The 23,333-nt window shown below is 29.7% G+C and overlaps 1 protein-coding gene across 1 annotated transcript; it reads right to left on the reverse strand.

Moving 5' to 3' along the window:
- Nucleotides 1-204: 204 nt before the first annotated feature.
- LOC132933297 (piggyBac transposable element-derived protein 2-like) lies at nucleotides 205-1,220 on the reverse strand. Its single transcript, XM_060999604.1, has 3 exons — nucleotides 1,204-1,220; nucleotides 574-1,006; nucleotides 205-435 (listed from the first exon to the last, which is right to left on the reverse strand). Exons 1-3 carry the CDS (start codon nucleotides 1,218-1,220, stop codon nucleotides 205-207), a joined length of 681 nt encoding a protein of 226 aa, XP_060855587.1.
- Nucleotides 1,221-23,333: the final 22,113 nt, after the last annotated feature.

Here is a 23,333-nt window from a genome sequence, read left to right on the forward strand (position 1 = left end):
ACGTATGTGTCAGTCTCGTGCGGGTCGTCGGTAAAAACTAGTAACATGACAATCCGGTTCACCCAACGGCCGGCCGACGGTTCACAGCGCGGGTGTCGCGCGCCGGCGTCGTCCGTCGTCGATTGGCGGTTTGTTTGAGAAGCGTAGCGCGGCTTTCCGTGTAAAAGGCTATTTGAATTCAAACAGCTATTACGCGGGACCGCGTCAATGTTTACCATAATATGGCACCATGGATTCATCTATGCTATGAAATTCTTCGTGAGGAGCGTGCATTAGGAATCTAGTATTTATCATAGTAATCAACGGTCTTATTTTTGCATATTTATCAGAATTATCCAAGTTGTTGTTGTTTGAAAAGTGAAGATTATGAAATATATCGTCAAATCTATTTCGCCTCATAGCATTGGACACTAAACCATTATTTGTATCAGGGGCCTTTTCCCAGTACATACGTCGCCGAGACATTTCATTATACCCAGATAATAAGAGAATTGCAATAAAACATTTCAATTCATTTTTTGTCAAGTCCAAAGAAATATTTTTAGAAGAAGCATAAATGTTTGTATATTGTACAATAGAATCAAAAACTTGATCATCGAAAAATAATTCAAAAAGTTCAAATGGCGCAAGTGAGCCATATTTTATTTTACTGTTTTCATCTGGACCCCAAAGCTCTGTTATTTTAGGAGTCTCTAAATCTCCTTCACGCCAAATTTGAGATGAATCTTTTTGACTTTTTTTCATGCCCACTACAACCCGATTTTTTTTTGTAGTCACAACTTTTTTTTTTTTTGATTCGTAATAATTGTCGGTGTTGAGAATTTCTTTCGGTAAAATAACATTAGCTTTCAATACACTAGCAGGTAAATGGTTTATATCACCTGTATGTTCATCGTTATCGGAGTCTTCGTCAGTAATATTTTCATCCGGAGGTTCTAAGAAAATAGTATCTTCACTCAGCTCATCTGCTTCCAGCAAATTTATAATATCATTCACACAAAGAGATCTAAAAAAAATATACATATTAGGCTACAGAATACCCCAGTGACCTACATGTAGAACACTAATATTTAAACGCAAATAAATGAAAAAGTATGTGGAATAAATTAATTTAATTTATAAAAATATAAAATGTAAATAGTAATATATATGATTGTATGTGTTTTATGTATAAAAAAAAAATCTAAAATATAGTTCACTTACTTTGACGATGAAGCCATTTTTTCTATTTGAACAAGGCGGTGTACAAAATGTTACTAACACGTAATAACGTTCGACTATACAACGCAAAATAATATCATCGGGTCGATTATTATATTATCTAACAGCCTAAATCGATAAAATGGGGAAAATTCTAAAAATAAAACCGATAGCAATAATTATTTCTGGTGTCCTACATATAGGCCACTGGGTGTATATGGGTTAAATCTGGATTTAAAAACTGGAAAAATGCCATGGACAAAGATTGTGGAATTAAAGGACATGACAAATCAATTACTCATAAAACATGTATGTCCAAGTGGGACGGTTATAAGCAATCAAGGAAAACAACATCTATTCAAACACAACTTAATGTAGCAAATGAGGCATTGATTAGAGAAAATCGTTATTACATATACAATATTGCTGAAATTTTACTGTATACTGCCTGCCAAAACATAGCTCAACGAGGTCATGATGAAAGTGAAAGCAGTCTTAACAAAGGAAATTTTCTTGAACTATTAGAATTATATGTAAAAAAAAGATAAAAGATTAAAAAATAAAATTGAAAACTTACCAAAAAATGCCAAATATACACATCATTCCATACAAAATGAATTACTTTCAATAATGAGTCAAATGGTATTGCAGTCAATCTCAAATGAAATAAAAGAATGTAAGTATTTTGCTATTCTTGCAGACGAAACTAAAGATGTATCAAAAACTGAACAACTTTCTATCATGATTCATGGTTCGGTATTTTTATAACAATATAATTAATGAACGGTTTTTAGGATTTGTACCTTGTTCTTTATTAAATGCTCAAGCACTTTTTAATTACATCGAATGTACATTGGCTAATTGTTCAATCGATATTAATAATTGTATAGCACAGACCTATGACGGGGCTGCGGTAATGAGTGGCAATGTTAATGGTGTTCAAGCAATGTTCCAACGTCAAGTACCTCAAGCTATTTATACTCATTGTTATAATCACAGATTAAATTTAGTTGTTGTTGATATTTGTAAGAATATTACAGAAGTAAAAATGTTTTTTATATTGCTTCAACAATTATATAATTTTATGAGTAGATCAACGGTGCACACTCAATTTATTGAACTTCAAAAAAAACATTGTCCAAAATCTAAATGTGTGTAACTAAAAAGTATTTCAGAAACAAGATGGATCTGCCAAATAGCTGCTTGTATAGCTGTTAAAAGAACACTTCCAATCATATTGCTTTTACTTAATAAAGTTAGCTTAGAAACAAAATGTGAAAAATGTTTAGAAGCTAGATCACTTTTAGACCATATTAATTTTGAATTTCTATTTTGTTTACACTTATTTTGTGAAACCTTACATGAGTTACAAATTGTTTCAGATTACTTACAGAAATCTGATTCTGATTTAAGTTCTATCTCTAGTCTTGTTAATGCATTGATTTTACATTTAAATGAATATAGAAATGATATTGAAAAATTCAGTATACTCATAAAAGAAGTTAATTTAACTGCTAAAAATAATAAATTAAAAATTTAGAAACTCAAAAATTAGTTAGAACAAAAAAACTACCAGCTAATCTTGCTTATTATTTAACGGAAACAATATCTGAATCAAGAAAAATACAAAATAATGACGATTTAAGACTTATGATATTTTATCCTGTTATTGATAGGATAGTAAATTAATTAAATAGACGATTCAAAATTAACAGCCCAATTTTGAATGGAATTAGTTCATTAAATCCTAAGAACTCAACATTTTTAAATTTTGACAATATATTACCTTTTGCACGTCATTATGGTGTTGATACAGATAGCTTAGAAGTAGAATTAAAACTTTTACCAAAATTAATAAAAAGACAAAAAGAAGAAAATAATTATGAAATAAAGACTATACTTGATTTCGCAAAACTATTAGACAACTATAAAATGGCTTTTTCATTTTTCTAGTTATTTATCTTATGCAAAATTGCTATTATAATACCACATTCAAGCGCAGGAGTGGAACGAACATTTTCAAGTCTAAGGCAAATAAAGACTTATTTAAGAAACCATATGTGCAATGAAAAACTAACATCAGTTGCTATATTAAAAATTGAAAAAAGAATATCCAAAAGTTTAAATCTAGATATAGTTGTAGATAAATTTGCCTCCATCCATAACAATCGACGAATTATGTTGTAATGTTTAAAATAATATAAAACCAAAATCCACACAAATTTTTATTTTTTATCAGTTTACCTACTCCTCTCTTTTACATTATTGTCTGATTTATATGATTACAATAAATGCCTTTAATAGCTGATATACCAAAATATCAATCCCATTAATAAAAGTATTATGGAAAATCCAAATATAGAGCAATAATATACAAATTACAAATATATATTTGCCCCACCGAAAAAAATAATATAGTTAAATAATTCAGTAAAAAATATTGTAGCATTTTCAACACAATCCAACTTAAAACATTTAACTGAATGTGATGTTTTATATGTTGATGGGACGTTTGAAAGCTGTCCCAGACCGTTTTACCAATTATTCATAATTCATGGAGCTAAAAATGCAAATTATACTCCGTTAGTATTTTTTTTATTAACGGGAAAAACTAAAGAAATATATAAAGATGCTTTTTCCGAGTTAATAGAAAAAATGGTTGAATTGAATTTAAATTTTACACCAGGTATAATTTACGCTGATTTTGAACAAGCAATACACACAGCAATTTCAGAAATTTTCCCCGAAGTAATTCGCAAAGGCTGTCGTTTTCACTTAGGCCAGTTTATGTGGAGAAAAATTCAATCACTTGGTCTTTGTAAGAATTTTAAAAATAAATCAGAAGTGGGAAAAATTTTTAAAATTATTCTTTGGATTATCTTTTTTAAAACCTGAGGATGTTCATAAATGTTTTGCTGAAGACCTCATGGCCATAAAACCAAATAATCAGCAATTGCATGATTTTTGTAATTATTTCGAAAGAAATTATGTTTTACCAAATTCTAAATTTCCACCGTCATTATTTATTTATTTATTTATTTATTTGTATAATTTAAACGAGCGAACCCAGTTACATTTACTATAGACATACGTCTACAATTATATAATATAGTAATAATAATAATAGTATTTGTTATCACATGAACACTAATTTCAAAATAATAATAAGACAATTATACAGATAGTATCCATTTGGTAAATATACAGGTTTAAGTAGTGTATGTGATGAGACACTTATGAAAATAATTCACTGAAAACAAAAAGGTTAATAATACAGAGTAAAGTAGTATAACATTGGAAATCAACTTATGAGTAATTAACATAGATTATAATATTTATACAGCTAAAATATTATTTAGGTAAAAATCAAAATCCTTTAAGGAGACGCAGGAAAATAGATCAACATTTAAATAATTAACAAGTTGCATTGATCTATTCATAGGAGCACTTAGACCATAGTTTGAACGTTGGAGTTGCACATAAAAAGTATTGAATTGCCTAGTTCTACGATTTGGGATATTAAAATTCAATAAAGAAAGTAGTTCAGGACAGTTAATATACCCATTCGTTAATTTAAAAATAAAACATAGATCAAGTCTTTTCCTTCTTTTGACAAGGGTTTCTAGCTTTAAATAGGACAGTAATGGTTGATACGATGAGTGAGGCGCTCGTTCGATACAACATCTGAATTGAATGATACGTAGAAAACGGTTTTGAATTGATTCCATGCTTTTTGTAGCACCGATTGATTGTGAGGACCATATTCTATAATCAAGTAATGATCTAACGAAGGAACAGTAGAGTGACTTTAACGCTAAAGGATTTACGAAGTCTTTACAGCTACGATTTATGAAACCTAACATTGAAGAGGCTTTATTTTGAATATAAATATAGTGATCATTAAATGAAAGAGATGGGTCAAAATAAATTCCCAGATCCTTGTACAGATAGACTCGATCTAATTTAATGTTGTTTATATAATAATTATATAAAGTAGGTGTACGGTTTTTAGAGAAGGTAATAATTTTACATTTGTTTATGTTGAGGGATAAATTATTTTGAGTACACCAGGTGCTGAGACGATTTAAGTCATCCTGTAGCAACAAATTATCAGCTGGTGATGTAATTATACGGTAAATTGTCATATCATCTGCATATAATAACGTATTAGAGTTTAAAAATTCGATGTCATTGATAAATAAATTAAATAGAAGTAGAGCTAAATGTGATCCCTGTGGAACACCAGTGTTAATTTTAAATAATGAAGAATTAAAACTCGTGCATTTTACATATTGCTGCCTTCCAGTTATGAATGAAACTAACCAAGAGTGGAAAGGATTACGTATACCTAGATTAAATAACTTTGAGCTAAGAACACAATGATCTACTTTATCAAACGCCTTGGAGAAATCAGTATAAATAACGTCGACTTGGAGTCCAGTTCTGAAAGCTTGTAGGATGTAATTTTGGAGTACTAGTAAGTTCGTGGTTGTTGATTTACCTGGCATGAAGCCATGTTGAACATCAGAGATAATATTTTTAAATAACGGAAAAATTTTTTTGTGTACAATACTTTCAAACAATTTAGGGATAATCGAAATTATAGAAATTGGGCGATAATTAGTGACCAAAGTAATGTCTCCCCCTTTAGGAATCGGTTTAATATAAGACATTTTCCATTTATCCGGAAAAACACCAGATTTAAGTGACATATTAAATAAGTATAATAAAGGGATAGACAGAACACATTTACAGTTTGTGAAGAAAGCATACGGAATATTATCAGGACCAGGACAAGTAGTGGATTTTAAGTTACTTAACTCATCATAAATATCGCTTAAAGTAATGACGCAGGTGTTCAAATCGACTTTCATCGATTTAATATCATCGGGTGGTTTTTGCATAAAATGTAATTGTTTGTAAATAGTAGAATAATAATTGGCGAAACTTTCCGCGATTTTGTCACCACCAGTAACAGTTTGATTATTATATGAGATAACAGATGGAATATTAGAATTTGATCGTTTGCTATTAATATAATTCCAGAACCTTTTAGGGTTAGAGGCTATTGAACTTTGAGTTCTCTGTATAAAATTACCATAATCAGTCTTATTAACAACTTTACATTGAGCACGTAGATTAGAGAATATATTATAATTTACATTAGTTGGCGTTTGTTTATATACTTTATGGGCAACTTTTTTTGAGAATATTAACTGTTTTAGAGTTTTGGAAAACCATAAAGGATACTTTGAGGAGAACATACGTTTTTTTTGACAGTGTACATCAATTAAATCGTGTAATCTGGAGTAGAATATATCAAGTGCTTCATTAATATGTAAATCTTTAAATATGCAACTCCAATCAGTTGAGGCCATACAAGACCTAATGGCATTATAATCACAACTAATAAAATCATGAACAATTTCATTATAATATAAATTGTTTTTTTGTGGATGAAAGTTGAAGTGTAATTTTTAATGCAGGATGAAATTTATAGTCTAGAGGGACAAGAGGAGAAGTTTCCAAGGAAACATTAACATTGACAATATTTGAGAAAACTAGATCTAGTAATGATCCAGAAGAATTATGTATTACATTATTTTGCATTACATTAACATAAGATAAGGCAGATATAATGTTTGATTCATACAAATTATTATTTGACAATCTAGGAATAATTTTGCGGTTATTAGAGACCCAATTAACATTAGTTAAATTGTAATCACCTAACACCAAAAATCTATCATTATAATATTTACTCATAAGATTATCGATTACATTAACATGGCTATTATATAAATTTAAATCAGAGCGCGGCGGGAAGTACACTGATCCGACGATTAGAGAAATGTGATTTATATGTATTTTTACAAATAGTTGCTCGACCAAATCTTGTTGTATAATTAAGCGATGACATGGATATTGAACTTTGATTGCAATTAAGACACCTCCTCCTCGAATGTCGGGACCATGAATTTCGTAACGATCACATCGGAAAACGGTGTAATGAGGACAAAGTCCAAGTTCAGAGTCATTAACAGAACGAGATAACCAGGTTTCAGTTAATATAATTAAATCATAATTAAGAAGTGCTAGGTTACGTATAAATACATCTAATTTGGTATTTAGACCGCGGACATTTTGATAATATACAGATAGATTTTTTGAGGTAGTTGATGTTATAAGTTTTTTGAGATAGTAGGTACATTGTTGCCTAATTACAGTACAGTTGGTACATTGTTGTATCTAATAAATAAATTATCCTCGCCGGCATCACTACGTTGCTTAAGTTGAGATACAATTTTAGTAAAATATTGCCGTTCCTGTGTTGTCCGATCAGATGCAATGCGATATCCTTGAAGTTAGCAGTACTAAGTAATTTACGTTTTACTTTTAAGACTTCAAAAACATCGGATGAATTAGGTAAAGTAGTAAGCAGAGGACGAGGCTTATTTGATTGTTTACCCAAGCGACGGACAGATACAGGATTAATTTGTAAATCAATGCTTTTGAGTATTTCATCAACAGTAAGAGTGTCAGTTAACTGATCAGGTAAGGAATTAAATTCTTGTATATTAAAAAATATAATATTACGTGCTCGAGATTGACGGTCCATAAGTTCAGAGTAAACTGATTCAACGTTAGTTCCAGGAGAAGCCGCAGTTTCTAAAGTTGTTATTTTGCCGTCGATCTGCTCAATTTTAGCTTTCAAGGTTTTATTTTCAGAAATAACTTCAGCTAGTTGATTTGATAGGGTATCTAATTTCGACTCAATAATAACATACTTTTTTTCCAGTGTTTTGTTAGATTCCCGGCATGAATTGATAGATGCAATGATTTTGTTTTGGGTGGATTTAAGTTTATTCACCGTATCCAAAATTTGTTTGAGAGCCTCATTGGTATCAAGCGTTTCATTGGTTGAAGTGGACATTGTGAAAAGAATAATTAAATGTTATAATAACAAAAGTACTTAAACCGTAAATGTTAAATAAAGTTAAGACTAAAATAAATTATGATAACAAGATTAATTAAATCGTTAATTGGAAAGATAAAGTTCCGCGAGAACCGCACGGCACGACGTCTAAATCCCAACTTATGGGCTGAATTTTCTAACTCATTGCAGCGCACTACTAATTCATGCGAGTCATTCCATTCGAAACTAAACAGTATGTTTTACTCTGCGTATCCAAATACATTTCAATTTGTAGAAATCTTGAAAAATGTACAAACCGATGTTTATGTCAAAATTCGTAGCTCAAATGTAATAAAAAAACGACGGGAGGTATTAGAAAAAGAAGATTATATTAATGACATTATGCATCAATTTCAAAATAAAATGTTAACTCGTTTGGAATTTATTGAAAAGTTGGCGTACAAAAATTTGCCAGTTGGTTAAACAAACCTATTTATTTTTATTTTTTATTTTTTCTTATTTTCATAATATTTTTACCGTAATTTTAAATTACATTTTTATTGTATTATCACTTGAATTAATATTGTTTTAATAATTTGTATTCGAAGAGTAAATGTATTCTTTAATTATTTAGTGTAAATAAATCTGTATCTCGCACGCAACTCTGCTCTGTCACAAAAAAACCGCAAAAAAACACACAACTCAACCCTGTTATGAAAAAACCACGCACGCAATTCGACCCAGAAAACGATTTTCGCACGCAACTCGGAACCGCCGAGATTTCCCTTTAGCACCAGAAATATTACTACCAGTATTTTGATGACAAACAACTCCCAAAATTATTAACAACTTTGTATGACAAGAAAAAATATAAAATACATTATGAAACACTAAAATGATATATTAATTTAGGTTTAAAAATAGAGAAAATTCGCAGTGTTAGAATTTAGTCAATCTCCTTGGTTAAAAGTGTATATTAATTTTAATACTGATCTCAGATCAGAAGCTAAGAATGAGTTTGAAAAAGAATATTTCAAAATAATGAATAATAGTGTTTATGGACGTACCATGATGAATGTAAGAAATCATGTTGATATAAGATTATGTTCTAATGCAGTCCAACTAGAAAAACCTAACTAGAACATTTAATTGCAAAACCAAATTTTGACAAAAGAACAATTTTTACAGAGAATTTAGCTGCAGTCCATATGAAAAAATGTCAAATAACTTTCAAACAACCAATATATATATAGGGATGTGTGTTTTAGATTTATCTAAATTGTTAATGTATGATTTTTATTATAATATAATAAAGAAAAAATATGGAAATAGAGTTAGATTGTTACAGATACAGACTCACTAATATTAGAAATGAAAACTGATGATTTCTACCAGGATATGAAAATTATGTTAGATTATTTTGACACTTCAGATTATTCAAAAGAGAATATTTATGGTTTACCTTTAGTTAACGAAAAAGTATTAGGTAAATTTAAAGATGAGTTAAATGGAAAAATTATGACTGAATTTATAAGTTTAAGATCCAAATTATATTCCCATAGAATCTTAAATAGTGAAAAAGAAATTAAAAAAAGCCAAAGGTGTTAAAAAAAATGTTGTGGAAAATAAAATATGTTTTAATGATTTTGAAAATTGTTTACTAACAAAAGAATCAAAATATGTTAAACAAAACAAAAAAGCTTTAAGTGTTTATGATGATAAAAGATTTATTTTAGAAAATGGTATTGAAACATTAGCTTGGGGACATTATAAAACAAATATAGACAGAAATGATTTTGTAAACCATCTCAATGCTCTAATTAGAAATCAAAAAGATTAGAAAAAAATTTTGGGGGGGGGGGGGGGGTCTTGGACCCTTTATTTGGATTTTACACTATGTTACTATGAGGGGGACTTATAAAGAATTAAAATTAAAAAGGTGGATAAGTGGATGTCGCTCTGCTGTACAGTAGGTTACAAGTGGGTCACTGTAATGGATGGTGTTAAATTTGAATTCAATGATATAATATCATTGTATAGAAAAACGATTCTGAGCGAAAACGGTCAGTCAGCCTATGATTTTACCAAGTATATTTGATGATATTATTGTGAATAAAGTAATTTATATATAACCTATTTACGTGGAGCCTTGTTTTAAATTTTCAATCCTTAGCCATAAAAGTTAAAAATTTATAAATTTTTAACTACAAAATAATTAATAAATTATAAATTTGATAAATGTTGTCAAAATTTGAACTTTAAATGCTTATAAAAAAAAATTGTGCCTATGTATTTTTAATATTTTTCAACTGCTATTAGAACGATATATCAGGAGCCTTATATTAAATTTTCACGCTTTTTTACCCAACAAATAACAATTTATTGATATTTATAGAAAAAAAAACTAAAAAAATTGAAAACTGACAATGTCCGTAAACAGCTCAAAAAGAGTCAAAATATTTTCAACATTTTATGGTGTATAGAAAATGCTAATATAAACATTCAGTGAAATTTTCAAGTATCTACAGTCATTCGTTTTTTAATTACAATAAAATAAGAAAATTGTTACATGAGAAATCGAGTAAATATCAAATGTTGTAAAAATATAAATTTCAGACGCTCATAAAAATTTAATTTAAGTTTCTTCTAGACATTTTTTTTTTGATAAAGGTAGACAAACTTATGAGTAATCTTATATTACATTTTCAAATCTTAGATTTAAAAAGAAAAATTTTTATGAATTCTCATCAAAATAATTTGCTATTTTTCGTGATTTTTCCGTATTTTGTCAAAATTTGAACTTTAAATGCTTATAATTAAAAACTGTGACTAATGATTTTTTTCATCTGCCTTTGAAACAATAACCTAGGAGCCTTCTATTAAATTTTCAAGCTTTTTTACTCAACAGATAAAATTTTATTGATATTTATAGAAAAAAAAACTAAAAAAATTGAAAACTGACAATGACCGTAAACAGCTCAAAAAGAGTCAAAATTTTATGGTGTAGAGAAAATGCTAATATAAACATTCAGTCAAATTTTCATGTCCCTACGGTCATTTGTTTTAGAGTTACACCAAAAACCAAAATCGATTTTCTCGAAAACAGATTTTGCGTAAAAATTCCCGTTTTTCCTTAATTTTTCTTTTGTTTTTCACGTCGCTTGTGAAAACTACTGGGAAATTTTTACTTTCGACCCCCCAAAGTACCAACTAGATTCACTTTCCTATCAGAAAAGTTACTATTGAAGAAAATCCAAGCACTTTTACTGTCCTAAAAGGTGATGACAGACACAAAAATAAAAAAAAAATTAAAAATTAAAAATAAAAATAAATAAAAAAAAAAACACACATCATTGTAGAATCAATACATTCATCGCTTCGCTCAGAATCTAAAATGTGTTTGTATGATTAAAATGCTGTGGGAATCATTTGGACTAGAGGGGCCGTTTTGCCCCCTCTGTTATCATGTACATTTCGACTTTAAGGAAATGTACTAGGAATGTGTCTTTATAACATAAGTATTTTGAGAAATATTTTGGGGAATATTGCATTTAGATTTTGTTAAAAAATATTTTAAGAAATATTGCATTTAGATTTTGTGAAAAATATTTTAATTATTATTGCAATTATATTTTAAAATTATTGCAATTAGATTTTAAAATTATTAATAACATAAGTTTTTTGAAAAAATATTTCAATTATTATTGCATTTCGATTTTCTGATCTTTTTACACATTGTTTTTTTTTGTGATCTTTTATTGGTATATACGGCACTGTGCCAGGAATGGTATATATATACTACTAATATTACTTTATTAAATTAATAAGTAGACAATTTAAAAAGAAAATTACAATTTATTATACCTTGTAAGTCAATGTTATAAACATTGGTGAATCGTGTTATGACCAAACTCTGAACTAATATAATAAAACTTTATGAGCAGTGGTAAAAGTGGTGGTGGTCGGAGAGAGATGGAGTCCGGGTGGACGCTTAACAAGAAATGTATTGAAAATTTATAGTATGTGTTATTTTAATTATTTATTAAATGGCTCACACACTCACACTGTCTAGGCAATTAATCTCTGAATTTAAACATATTTTATTTCACGCTATTAATCTCCATGTTTCTGAAGATGGCGCATACGGTTATTAATCACCAAGTGTAGTAGTGTACTATAGTACGGCCAGCAAAACTAGGTGGGTGACCGTCGTGCGCCAGCCGCCCGTTTTCATGTAAGCCAGGGGTGCTAAAAGTATTATTTATTAAATTAATAGCCGGTGCAGCTTTGTTTTATGAAAAAAGTTGTGAACCATTACATTACAGGTATTTTATTATCGTATAAGGTATATCGTATATACAATATTGTTATAATATATAAGTTCCAGGAAGCAAGACCGATAGAGAGGATTTTGTTGAAATAATAATAGTCTGATGTTGAAGTATAAGTTTGAATTTATTAACTTTTTTCAGAAATTCTCAAAGTCGAAAGATTAACACAATGTTTATACAGTCCAGCGTGAAGGTGCTCGCAAGTAGAAAGAGTATCTAATCAACAGGCCGTTTCTGGTCTGGTTTTATAGGGCCTCCTGCTCTCCTACTTCCCCCTAGTCTATAGATATGTCCGTGGACCTCACAGGACGTGATTCAAAATAATCGATACATTCCCACGCCTGGCTATTCCAAGAATCACATCCCATTATCATTTTTACCATATATGTTAGGTATATGCCATCCGTTAATATTCAGATACTATACGTTATTGTTATATATATATATTCACATGACTATGATATATGCTTGGTCATATTTCTACTGTAGGCTTTTTTTATATAGTTGTTCAGAAATGCGTACTATGGTTTAATTATTAATGTATTCTAAATATGAGTGCTCGGCCATCTGGTCGTGGATCGCCACCCCCTTTCTTATAGTGTGTGAACCTGCTCGTATATGACTAATCAGTAATCATTGATTACTTTCTTAACCTGTTTAGGTGAGGTTGTTCATCCCCATTGGAATGCGATCCCAAGGTTGCCTTTTCTCGTTGTACACCTACAGCGTATTTTAATAAGATTTATATATTTAAATTACATGCTATTCTTTATCTAATCTTCTATGTTATTGAATATACCTGAAGAAGAAACGAACACAATAATATAGTATGTATATTATTGGGTTCGTTACAATATGTATAATGTAAATGTGCGTACTACAAATTGCTGCAGGTGATGGTAACAATGAAGCGCGGTGTTTTTATATTCAAACTGGCCATCTGGCGCTGGCGACCGCATTCCATTTCCCTATTGTATTGTCATTCTATTCAAACCAAATTGTATACAGAAACAGTTTTTTTCAAAATGTGTTAGTCTTCGATCCTCTGCCCTTCGTATATGTGTTGATTGCTACCGTTTGAGTTGAATGCAATTTTTTTATGCGGCCGTTTTAATATTGTACAATATTTTATATTTTTTTTTGGTGTTTTTTTACTATTCGCCTGTGTTAAATTATTTTTTGGAAATGTCGATTTGACCCGATATACATTCCCAAACGAAAAAAACAATATACAACGTGTATACAATTTTTAAAACCTTAGCCAAGTGCAAAGACAAGCCGGAATTGGCAGATTATTTTCTACAGTCACATGAGAGGACGGCAGAGGCTTGTGCGGTGAGTCTAAGAACTGTACAACGGATATGTAAAGAAAGTAAAATAACTGGAAATCAAGAAGAATCGTTATGTGTTGGAAGTTCTAATGACCTTAAATCTCCTTTTTTCGGGTTTATTAAAGAATCAAAACTTATTTTTAGATGTAATTCTGGTAACAAAGATTATCATTCTCAAATTAACGCTACAATTTTTGAAAGTTGGTTTTCACAAATGTTACTTAACTTCAGTGGCGCTGAACACGTAGGGCAAATGGGGTAAATACCCCAGAACTTTTTTAGGGAGTGGGTGGGCGGGTCGTGAGTGACTGCTTTTATTATATAATATAGTTTTTATTTTGTAGATACTAAATTGTTTACAGACAACAAACAAGCAAGAGTGCCAGACTCAGTTATAGTCGAGAGACAGGTTATGCTGTAGCCTGTATGCAGTATGCGCTATAGGCAGTAGGCACTAATAACTAATCATTAATAAATAAGTAATCGTAATGAGTAATGACCAATATTAATATCTGTACACTACACGTTAAAGGAACACGCCTACACACGCATGTCGCATAGGACGGCCGAACCCGGCATCGACGCATGATAACCAGTCACCCATTCTACCTCCACCCACCACACATTATGCCCGGTGGTGGGGCTGCACGTTCTGTCGTTGGACAGTAATTACTGCAGAAGCAGCTATTTTTAGAAAATAAATTGGAAATATATAAAAATAATACGGATTACGGATTATATTATATTGATATCGCAGTCCATACTCTATGGTATAAACTAGTTTGTGATTAATATAATGAAACGACTAACCACTAACGAGACAAAAATAATTTGTTTGGACATTTGGAGTCTTGTGTAATAGTCGTATACTTGTATGGTTAAATGGTTAAAACTTAAAAGTATTTTTACTCGTGTTCTTCATTTGCAATTCTCGTGTCTGTTTTTTTTTCGTTATTTTTCTAATAATAAAAATATTTTAATATATTAAGTTATTAAGTATTTATTTGACATGTGAGTTTTGTCGACGTAATCGAAATAATCAAAATGATACAAATTGGAAGACACATCGAATCATGTCAAAAAAAAAAATAAACGACAAAAAGTTAATTTGGATGAATTTAAAAAAAAAATAAATAAAACTACCTGTAAGTAAGTATTCTTTAATTAAATAAAAACTTTAAATTCTCTGTAAATTCGTGTACCTTAATATTTTTACATGAATAAAATAATATTTATTTAAATTATTTAAGCTGTTCAACAAAGTGATATGATGATGGTTAACGTAGATGCCTCTTCACCGCCTTCGAGTACAGTAAAAACATCCAGTATGTACATTTTATTCTTGTTTTTAGTGTTCATTAGTGTTTTTATTTCGCTCTTTTAATATATTAATTCTGACTTTAAAATTAGTATGCTATGTCACTGTATTACTGTATGTCTGTTTAATCATGTGATTATGTGTGTAACGTGCCCCAGTCAATAGGGTTGAAGGATGATGGAATAAATGTAGATCTCAAGTTTTTAGTATAATATGTTTGATTTATTTAACTTATTCAACTGTGATTGATTATATAAAAATTACTCTAAGTCCAAATATACGAATGAAGCTAGCGAGATGTGACAATAGTTACTGATGACTGTTCCTAAGCTCGTCGGTTGCTCGTCTGATGAACGCTTGTCCATCAGCTCTCCTCGATGGTTCTGTCCCTGTCCCTACTTTACTCTGGATAACCATATATGGCCATCTTGCGATTAGGTCCACCGTGGGATTGTCACACGCTTGCACACGGCCGGATGAACATATGTGTGTTGTTGTTGCGCATTTGTGGTGTTTTATTCCACATAACCACACAGATCTATACGGACATTTTATACGAGTTATTTATATACGTAAGCATATATATATTGACGCACGCCGTCCAGGGTCACGCGCTCGATATTCGCTGTACTACTACACACGCAGCGCGTGCGCTATTACTATTACTATTAATGTTACGCGGCGCGTACTATAATATATGATTATATATACACTTTTACACTGCCTAAATAAGTGTTATATATTGGGTAATATGGTATTAAGTCACAGCTCGCTACACTATAATATTTTATAAATTAAAAGAAACGCATATTACTCCATTAACGGAACAACTAATTTTTAATACATTTACTGTAATGAAACAAATTTGTCCAGCCAATAAAATTAATCATTGATTTGAGAGTACTACAAAACCATTATGCTGTGATATTTGTTTGAAGAAACCCAAGCCCACGATAAATAATTGAAAATCATATACTAAGTGTCACATATGTATGACATGGGTTTTTTTAAAGAGACCCCATGTCACACATATGTGACACGTGGCGGTGAACGTGTTAAACATGTTTTTAGAGTTTTTTATGAGCACTAGAAAATAATACTCCACTTTACCAGACTACTATTAAAATTAGGAGCAGAATCATAATAGTTTTAATTAAAGTAGAGTAAAGAGTAAATTTTGTTTTGTTTGCCACATCAGTGTTACTATCTCTAGTGTTATCACAAATTACTCTAACAGCTGTTTATTCCGGAGACTTAAACGCTAAGCCACAAAGATCAACACCTCAGTAAAATTGTCAATATTATTACATCTACACTGCCCCTTAATATTTAGTATTCATTTGCTAAATATTTATCTACTTCTTACGCCGTATTCACTTATTTCACCAACATGGAAGCTAAACTTGATACTCTAATTAAATCTGTAAATGATTTAAAAATTTCAAATAATAAATTAGTGTCTTCAGTAAATTCTCTATCCGAAAAATTAGCAACTATAACAAATAAAGTCAATAATCATTCCGCACAATTAAACACTCTATCTACTGAACTAGCCTCTATAACAACTAAAGTGGAAACTCTTGAAGCTAATATCACATCATCAAATTCAAAGGCATCAATCTTAATTGACGACAATTTAATATCTGAGATGATCGACCGACAATCACGACGGAATAATGTGCTACTCTTTAATTTACCAGAAGCTCTTAATGACTCATCAAACTCAAGCTCGGATTCTACTTCTATTCAAAACATACTTGATGTTCTTAATTTAAAATCCAAACCAATTTCTGTCACTCGTCTGGGCAAACCTTCTTTTTCCAATACTACCAAACCTCGACCAGTAAAATTACGTTTCTCGGATCAAAAAGATATTTTTGAACTATTCTCATATCAAAATAAATTAAAATCAAACTCTACCTGGAAAGACATTCACTTCTCTTCTGACTGAACCAAACAGCAACAAGAATACATGTCTCACCTTCGCCAAGAACTTCTAAACCGTCAATCTAATGGAGAACAGGACCTCATCATTAAATACATCAAAGGCACTCCAAAAATTATCAACTCAAAAAACTAATTTCCGTTCACAATATATTCAACTGCTACTATCAAAATGTAAGAGGTCTTAATACTAAATTAAAACTATTAAAAACCAATACTGATTTCTTAGATTTTAATATTTTAGCTTTTACCGAAACCTGGTTACATAATAATGTTAGCTCACTTGAACTTGGTCTCGTAAACTACGAAATTTATAGATATGATAGATCATTATTATCTAGCTCGTCGACCAGAGGAGGAGGTGTCTTAATAGCAATGAATAAAAAATGTATCTCCTCACAAATTGAAATTGATGTAAAATCGTTAGAATTATGCTTTGTCTCTGTAAAAATTAATAACACTAAAAATTTAATCGTAGGTTGTATCTACTTTCCGCCAAATTCTCCTTCTTCTTTGTATAATAATTATTTCTCTTTTAGATAACCTAATTTCTTCTCGTCCAAATGATGATCTTCTACTTTTCGGTGATTTTAATTTGCCAAATTTAAATAAGGCATCACTAAATGTTAACTTAAATTTATTCTCTCCTGAAGCTATTTTTTTAGAAAACCTATCATTACTTAATTTTTTTCAAATAAATACAATTTTCAATAGTTATGGTTCAATACTGGACCTTATATTATCCAATTCTAATTCTCATTCTATATCTTTAAATAAGGATTCTATAGTTCCAGTAGATAATTATCACCCTCCTATTTATGTCAGCTATTCTCAGTCCTACACTCCCTCTCCGCTATCTTTTTCTTAAGAAACCTACGACTGGTATAAGGGTGATTATAATAATATTTTATCTTTCCTTGGTTCAATAAACTGGAACGAGTTTTTCAATATTAATAATGATATTACAACCATAACTGAAGAATTTTATTCCCTCCTATTCTATACAATAAACACTTTTATTCCTAAAAAAAGATACTTCAAATCTAAATTCCCCTGTTGGTTTTCTAAAGACTTAATACATCTAATCAAATTAAAAAATTCCAACATTCAATATTTAAGTTATCAACTCACAAGATAAATACCAACAATTCTCTTCCACACGTGCTCAATGTAAATCCTTAAGTAGATTTGACTACTCCCAATACTTAATTAATATTCAAAAATCTTTTAGATTTAGACCTAAAAAATGTTGGTATTTTATTGAAAATATTAAAAAATCATCTGGTCTTCCTAACACAATGTCTTTCAACGATATGACAGCTGATAATGGTCAATAAATTGTTGACTTATTTAGTCAATACTTCTCTTCAGTTTATAAAGACACAGCTCCTACTACTATTAATTTTCAGTCTAATATAGTTCAATCAATTGATTCGTTAAACTCGCTTCACATCGAACTCCTAGAAGTTTTCAATGAATTAGATATTCTATCTTACAAAAATGCAATTGGTCCTGATGGACTCTCTCCTATATTTTTATTTAACTGCTGATTTATACTTTCACCACCTATCACGTATCTCTTTAATTTTTGTTTAAATAGTGGCTCATTTCCATCATCTTGGAAATCCACTTATATTAATCCGATTCTTAAAAAAGGTAATAAATCATTTATCTCAAACTACCGTCCTATATCAATAATTTCTATTCTCCCAAAAATACTTTCTAAAATAATAAATAACAAGCTTACGCCCATATTTAAACATATTTTAGCACCACAACAACATGGATTTCGCAATAAAAAGTCATGTCTTACTAATTTAATAACTATTAAACATCATATAATAAAATCTTTTTCTAATAATCAACAAACAGATGTTATTTATACAGATTTTGAAAAAGCTTTTGATAGAGTAAACCACTCTTTATTAATCAATAAACTGCAGGAAATCGGCTTTGCCAATCCCTTGTTATCATGGTTCAACTCATTCCTAAGTCAAAGAATACAATTTGTCAAATATAAACATTTTATATCAACACCTATAAACGTAATTTCTGGTGTCCCCCAAGGCGATCGATCACCTTTCCCCTCTCCTATTTAATTTATTTTTAAATGATGCTGTATCATCCATTTCACACTCAAACATTTTATTATTTGCCGACGACGCAAAAATTTACAAATCTATTACTTCCCCTGATGATATTAAACTTCTTCAAAGTGATTTAGCTTCATTTAACGAATGGTGCATTTCAAATAGCCTATCATTAAATATTGACAAATGTCAAATTGTTACTTACTCCAAAAAACACAATCCCTTACATTTTAATTATCATATATGTGACATTAACCTTCATCGTTCATCATTATTTAAAGATTTAGGGATCTTATTTGATTCCAAACTATTATTCAATGCTCATGTATCAGCGATTAAAAATAAAGCTTTATCTGTATTTGGTATGATAAAAAGGAACTGCTCAGATTTTCGTGATCCACTTGCTCTCAAATGCCTTTATACCTCACTAGTCCGTTCTTTATTAGAATACGCTCCACTGATTTGGGATCACAATAATGTAGGACATAATGATCAACTTGAAAAAGTTCAAAATAAAGTTCTCAGATTTTTATGTCATAAATGTAATATTCAAAGAATACCTCACTCTGGTTACGATAATATCTTAAATTTGTTAAACTTAGAATCTTTAAATGTACGAAGAAACTTATCCTACAACACGTTCCTCACCAAATTGCTAAATAACGAGATTGATGATTCATTTTTATTAAGCCAATTAAATTTCAAAGTTAATAGCCATTACACTCGTAACAATCATTTATTTTATATTCCTCATTCATCTAAAAAGTTTACGTCATACGATCCGATAAATATTTTAATGTCTTCGGGAAATAGTTAATTATTTTAATGAACATTGAATGTATTTTTATTAATATTATCATTTATTATTATTATTATCATTATTATTATTATTATCAATATCATTTATTATCATTATTATATTTACTATTATTTGATATATTAATCTCTTAAATTTTTATTATGTCATATTTTATTATTTTAAATTATATTACATTATTTTTATCTACAAATAATATATTGTGAATTGGACTTTCGTCGTAATGCTCGTAACAATCATTTATTTTATATTCCTCATTTATCCAAAAATTATACGACATATAACCCCATTAATATCTTAAATAAACAATTAATTATTTTAATAAACACTGAATGTATTTTCATTATTATTACTATTATTAATATTATTATTATTATTATTATTATTATTATTATTATTATTATTACTTTTATTCGATGTGTTAATCTTTTCATTTTTTATTATGTTAATATTTTAATTATATTATATTATTGTTATCTATATAAATATATTGTGAACTGGACTTTTGTCCGTATTAATAAATAAATAAATAAATTAATTAAAGATTTTAAGAAGGTTCCAATTTTCAAAGAAGTGACTAAAATTACATCATATTTCATATTTTATATTGATGTTTCCTCGATAAAAAATATTGAAAATGTAATGTATATATCAGGTTCCAATGTATTATGCCTACTCGATTAAAAAAAAACTTATTATGATTCAATGTTTTTGTAAATAACTTCAATTTAAAAAAAAATTGCATTTTAATTCTTAAGTTTTAAGACATTTTGTATTTAACAGTATAAATACAGTAAGTACACAAGCCTTCATAGGACAGGAAGTGCGCTCTGGTGACTGTAGAACTGTGGTAATATTTTCAATCAAGAGTGTATACGTATAGGGGTCGAGAGCATGAACTAAGATAGTATGGACTGGTGGTGACCTGATGAGCGGGTGGTAGTGGTGCGGTCATGTTTTAAAACGAAGTTTCCGTAGAGAGGGAAATCTTGCAACCGAAGCGATTGTAGTGTTATTTTCATGAACTACCAAGTATCAACTATTCAACTGTGTTCCGTTCGTTCGCTGGTCGGCGGGCGCCGCGCAATGGACGGGCAGTGGGTTGTATTCTTCTTTGTTATCTATTATTTTTACTTATATTCCCTCGTAAATTCGTAAATAATAATATAAATATTAAATTGTGTTTATCATTTATAATTAGTATTAGTTCATGCTAAGTGCTAATACCTATACAGCTATAATACGATATACTTATACAGTTTTACACATATATAAATGATTGTAACCTTATTAATCAAAAAAAAAAATTTATTTTAACAGAGTTTACTGTTTTTATTTTTTTTTTTACTTTTACAGTTTTTCAGTCAGGCCGTTTTTGCCGGTGCACACTGGGGGGCGTCTGGGCGTCTTGCACTTAAAAGTGGCTGTGGGTACTTGATTCTTGTGCAAGCGTGTAAAATTTTAACTTATTGTAAGGTTAGTGAGTCATGAATGTTTTGACTGTGTATATAACTATTTAATTAAAAAATATTTTTTTATTTTTATACGCTGGACAGCAAAGTTTTAATAAGAAATCGAGAATCTGTGGCTTACAATTTCAAACAATTTTTATATGTTGTATTTATTTATATAATTTGAAAGAGTGTCAATACTTTCAAATAGATAGCGTTTCAGTCGCTAAATTTCTCCCTACAGAAATACCGTTGAATAACTTGATCGCAAATATTAACACCGTCGCCAGTCCATACTATCTAGTTCATGGTCGAGAGCACGATTTAAGATATGGGGTTAGGAAAAAAAAAGCAAGTGAATAAAAAGCAAAGGAAATAAAAGCAAGTGAAAAAAAGCATATGGATAAAAAAGCAAATAAAAAAAAAGCATATGAAAAAAAAGCAAGTTGAACATTTTACAGTCACCATAAACATTACCTCGTATATAATAACGAAAATTACTACTATTCATTAATAATATGGCTATAGCAGTAGGTATAGCATAATATTATGTACGATGTACCTACCTATAAGTAAATACAAAATGACAATAAATAACTCGTCAATATTCTGGTTATCGCTGCGCTCGGATAACGGCTTATGACACAAACGTTTTTCCAAATCACACGCAGATTATAGATTACAAAAATTACCCAATATACCCAAATATAATAGGATGTGGATAGAGTCCCGGAAATTCCGTGATAATTGTCAAAATGTTATCAGTCCCGGACAATTTTTTTCTTATCATTGCGCATGCGCGGGGACTTGTATTTTTTTCCAACGCGATTCAATAATCATGTTACTGCCGGGACTTGGTACAATAATTACCGTGCATATAAATAATTGTAATAATGTTAAATTAGTTGTCATTAGCTCCCCGGGGCAATTCACGCCCCTTCCCTACAATTTGGGCCCCAGGTAGTATATTTAACGTAAATAAAGGCGCCCCTTTACTTTTACGAAACTTTGGCGCCCCTCAACACGACTCTAGTGTCTGGTCATTACTTAGGTAAATCTACTTTAATTACAATAGGGTTTTTAGACAAATTCTGTAAAATTATATATGTATAATGAATATATAAACAATTAATTTATTAAGTAATACATGAGTAACAATTTTTAAAATTCTTGTTTTATTTCCTAAAATATTTACCTTGTATATTTATAATTAGGGGAGAATGTAGTACCTTAGTGAAAGATATTTTTTAGTAGTTATAATTTTAAATATTAAATGTCCATATTTATTCTTAACATACATAATAGGTACCTACACATAATTATATGTAAATATTTTTTGCAAGTCTCTACATCAATTTTTTTAGAGTTGTACGGATCTAGGAATGATAAAAGGTGGGGGCTAGATGAAAAAATTTACTTCAAGTACTTAAAAGCATAAGTATTAAGTTTATGATTTTATAGTGACTAAAATATTCAACATTTATGCATATTATAATAATTTATTTAATAATACTTCACTGCACTTCTCCTAGCCAATTTGAATCCAATAAGATCCCAAACAACAAAATCCATTCTACAGCTTCGGAAATCTACTCGGCTAAGTAAAAATCTAACGAAAATTAACTCTTTTTTTTTAACGCTCAAAAATAAAATTATTTTATTTTAAATTTCCAATTGTAGTTATACCTTGGGTGATATATCAGGTCTCTCTCATCAATATTTTATATTAGAGCTAGTGGCTAACTTGATTTATAATTAACCACCTACTCATCATTAATGAGTTAAATTTTTATTATTTTCCTATTTAGCACAAATTCTTGAAATTTTCCAAATCCAGACTTTTTTTACTTCTATTACCATACTTAATTGATTAAAAATCAAGAAAGTAATAAAGTTAGGTATAATAGTGAGTTACTGCTTTATTTATAGGGCATA

Source organism: Metopolophium dirhodum, chromosome 1 (assembly GCF_019925205.1).
Source record: "Metopolophium dirhodum isolate CAU chromosome 1, ASM1992520v1, whole genome shotgun sequence".
NCBI lineage: Eukaryota > Metazoa > Arthropoda > Insecta > Hemiptera > Aphididae > Metopolophium > Metopolophium dirhodum.

What these genes read in the sequence shown, in the direction of transcription:
- LOC132933297 (XM_060999604.1), bottom strand. An exon ending in ATCAAGTTTTTGATTCTATT is followed by an intron (nt 436 to 573) that starts GTACAATATACA and finishes TACTGGGAAAAG; the next exon opens with GCCCCTGATACAAATAATGG.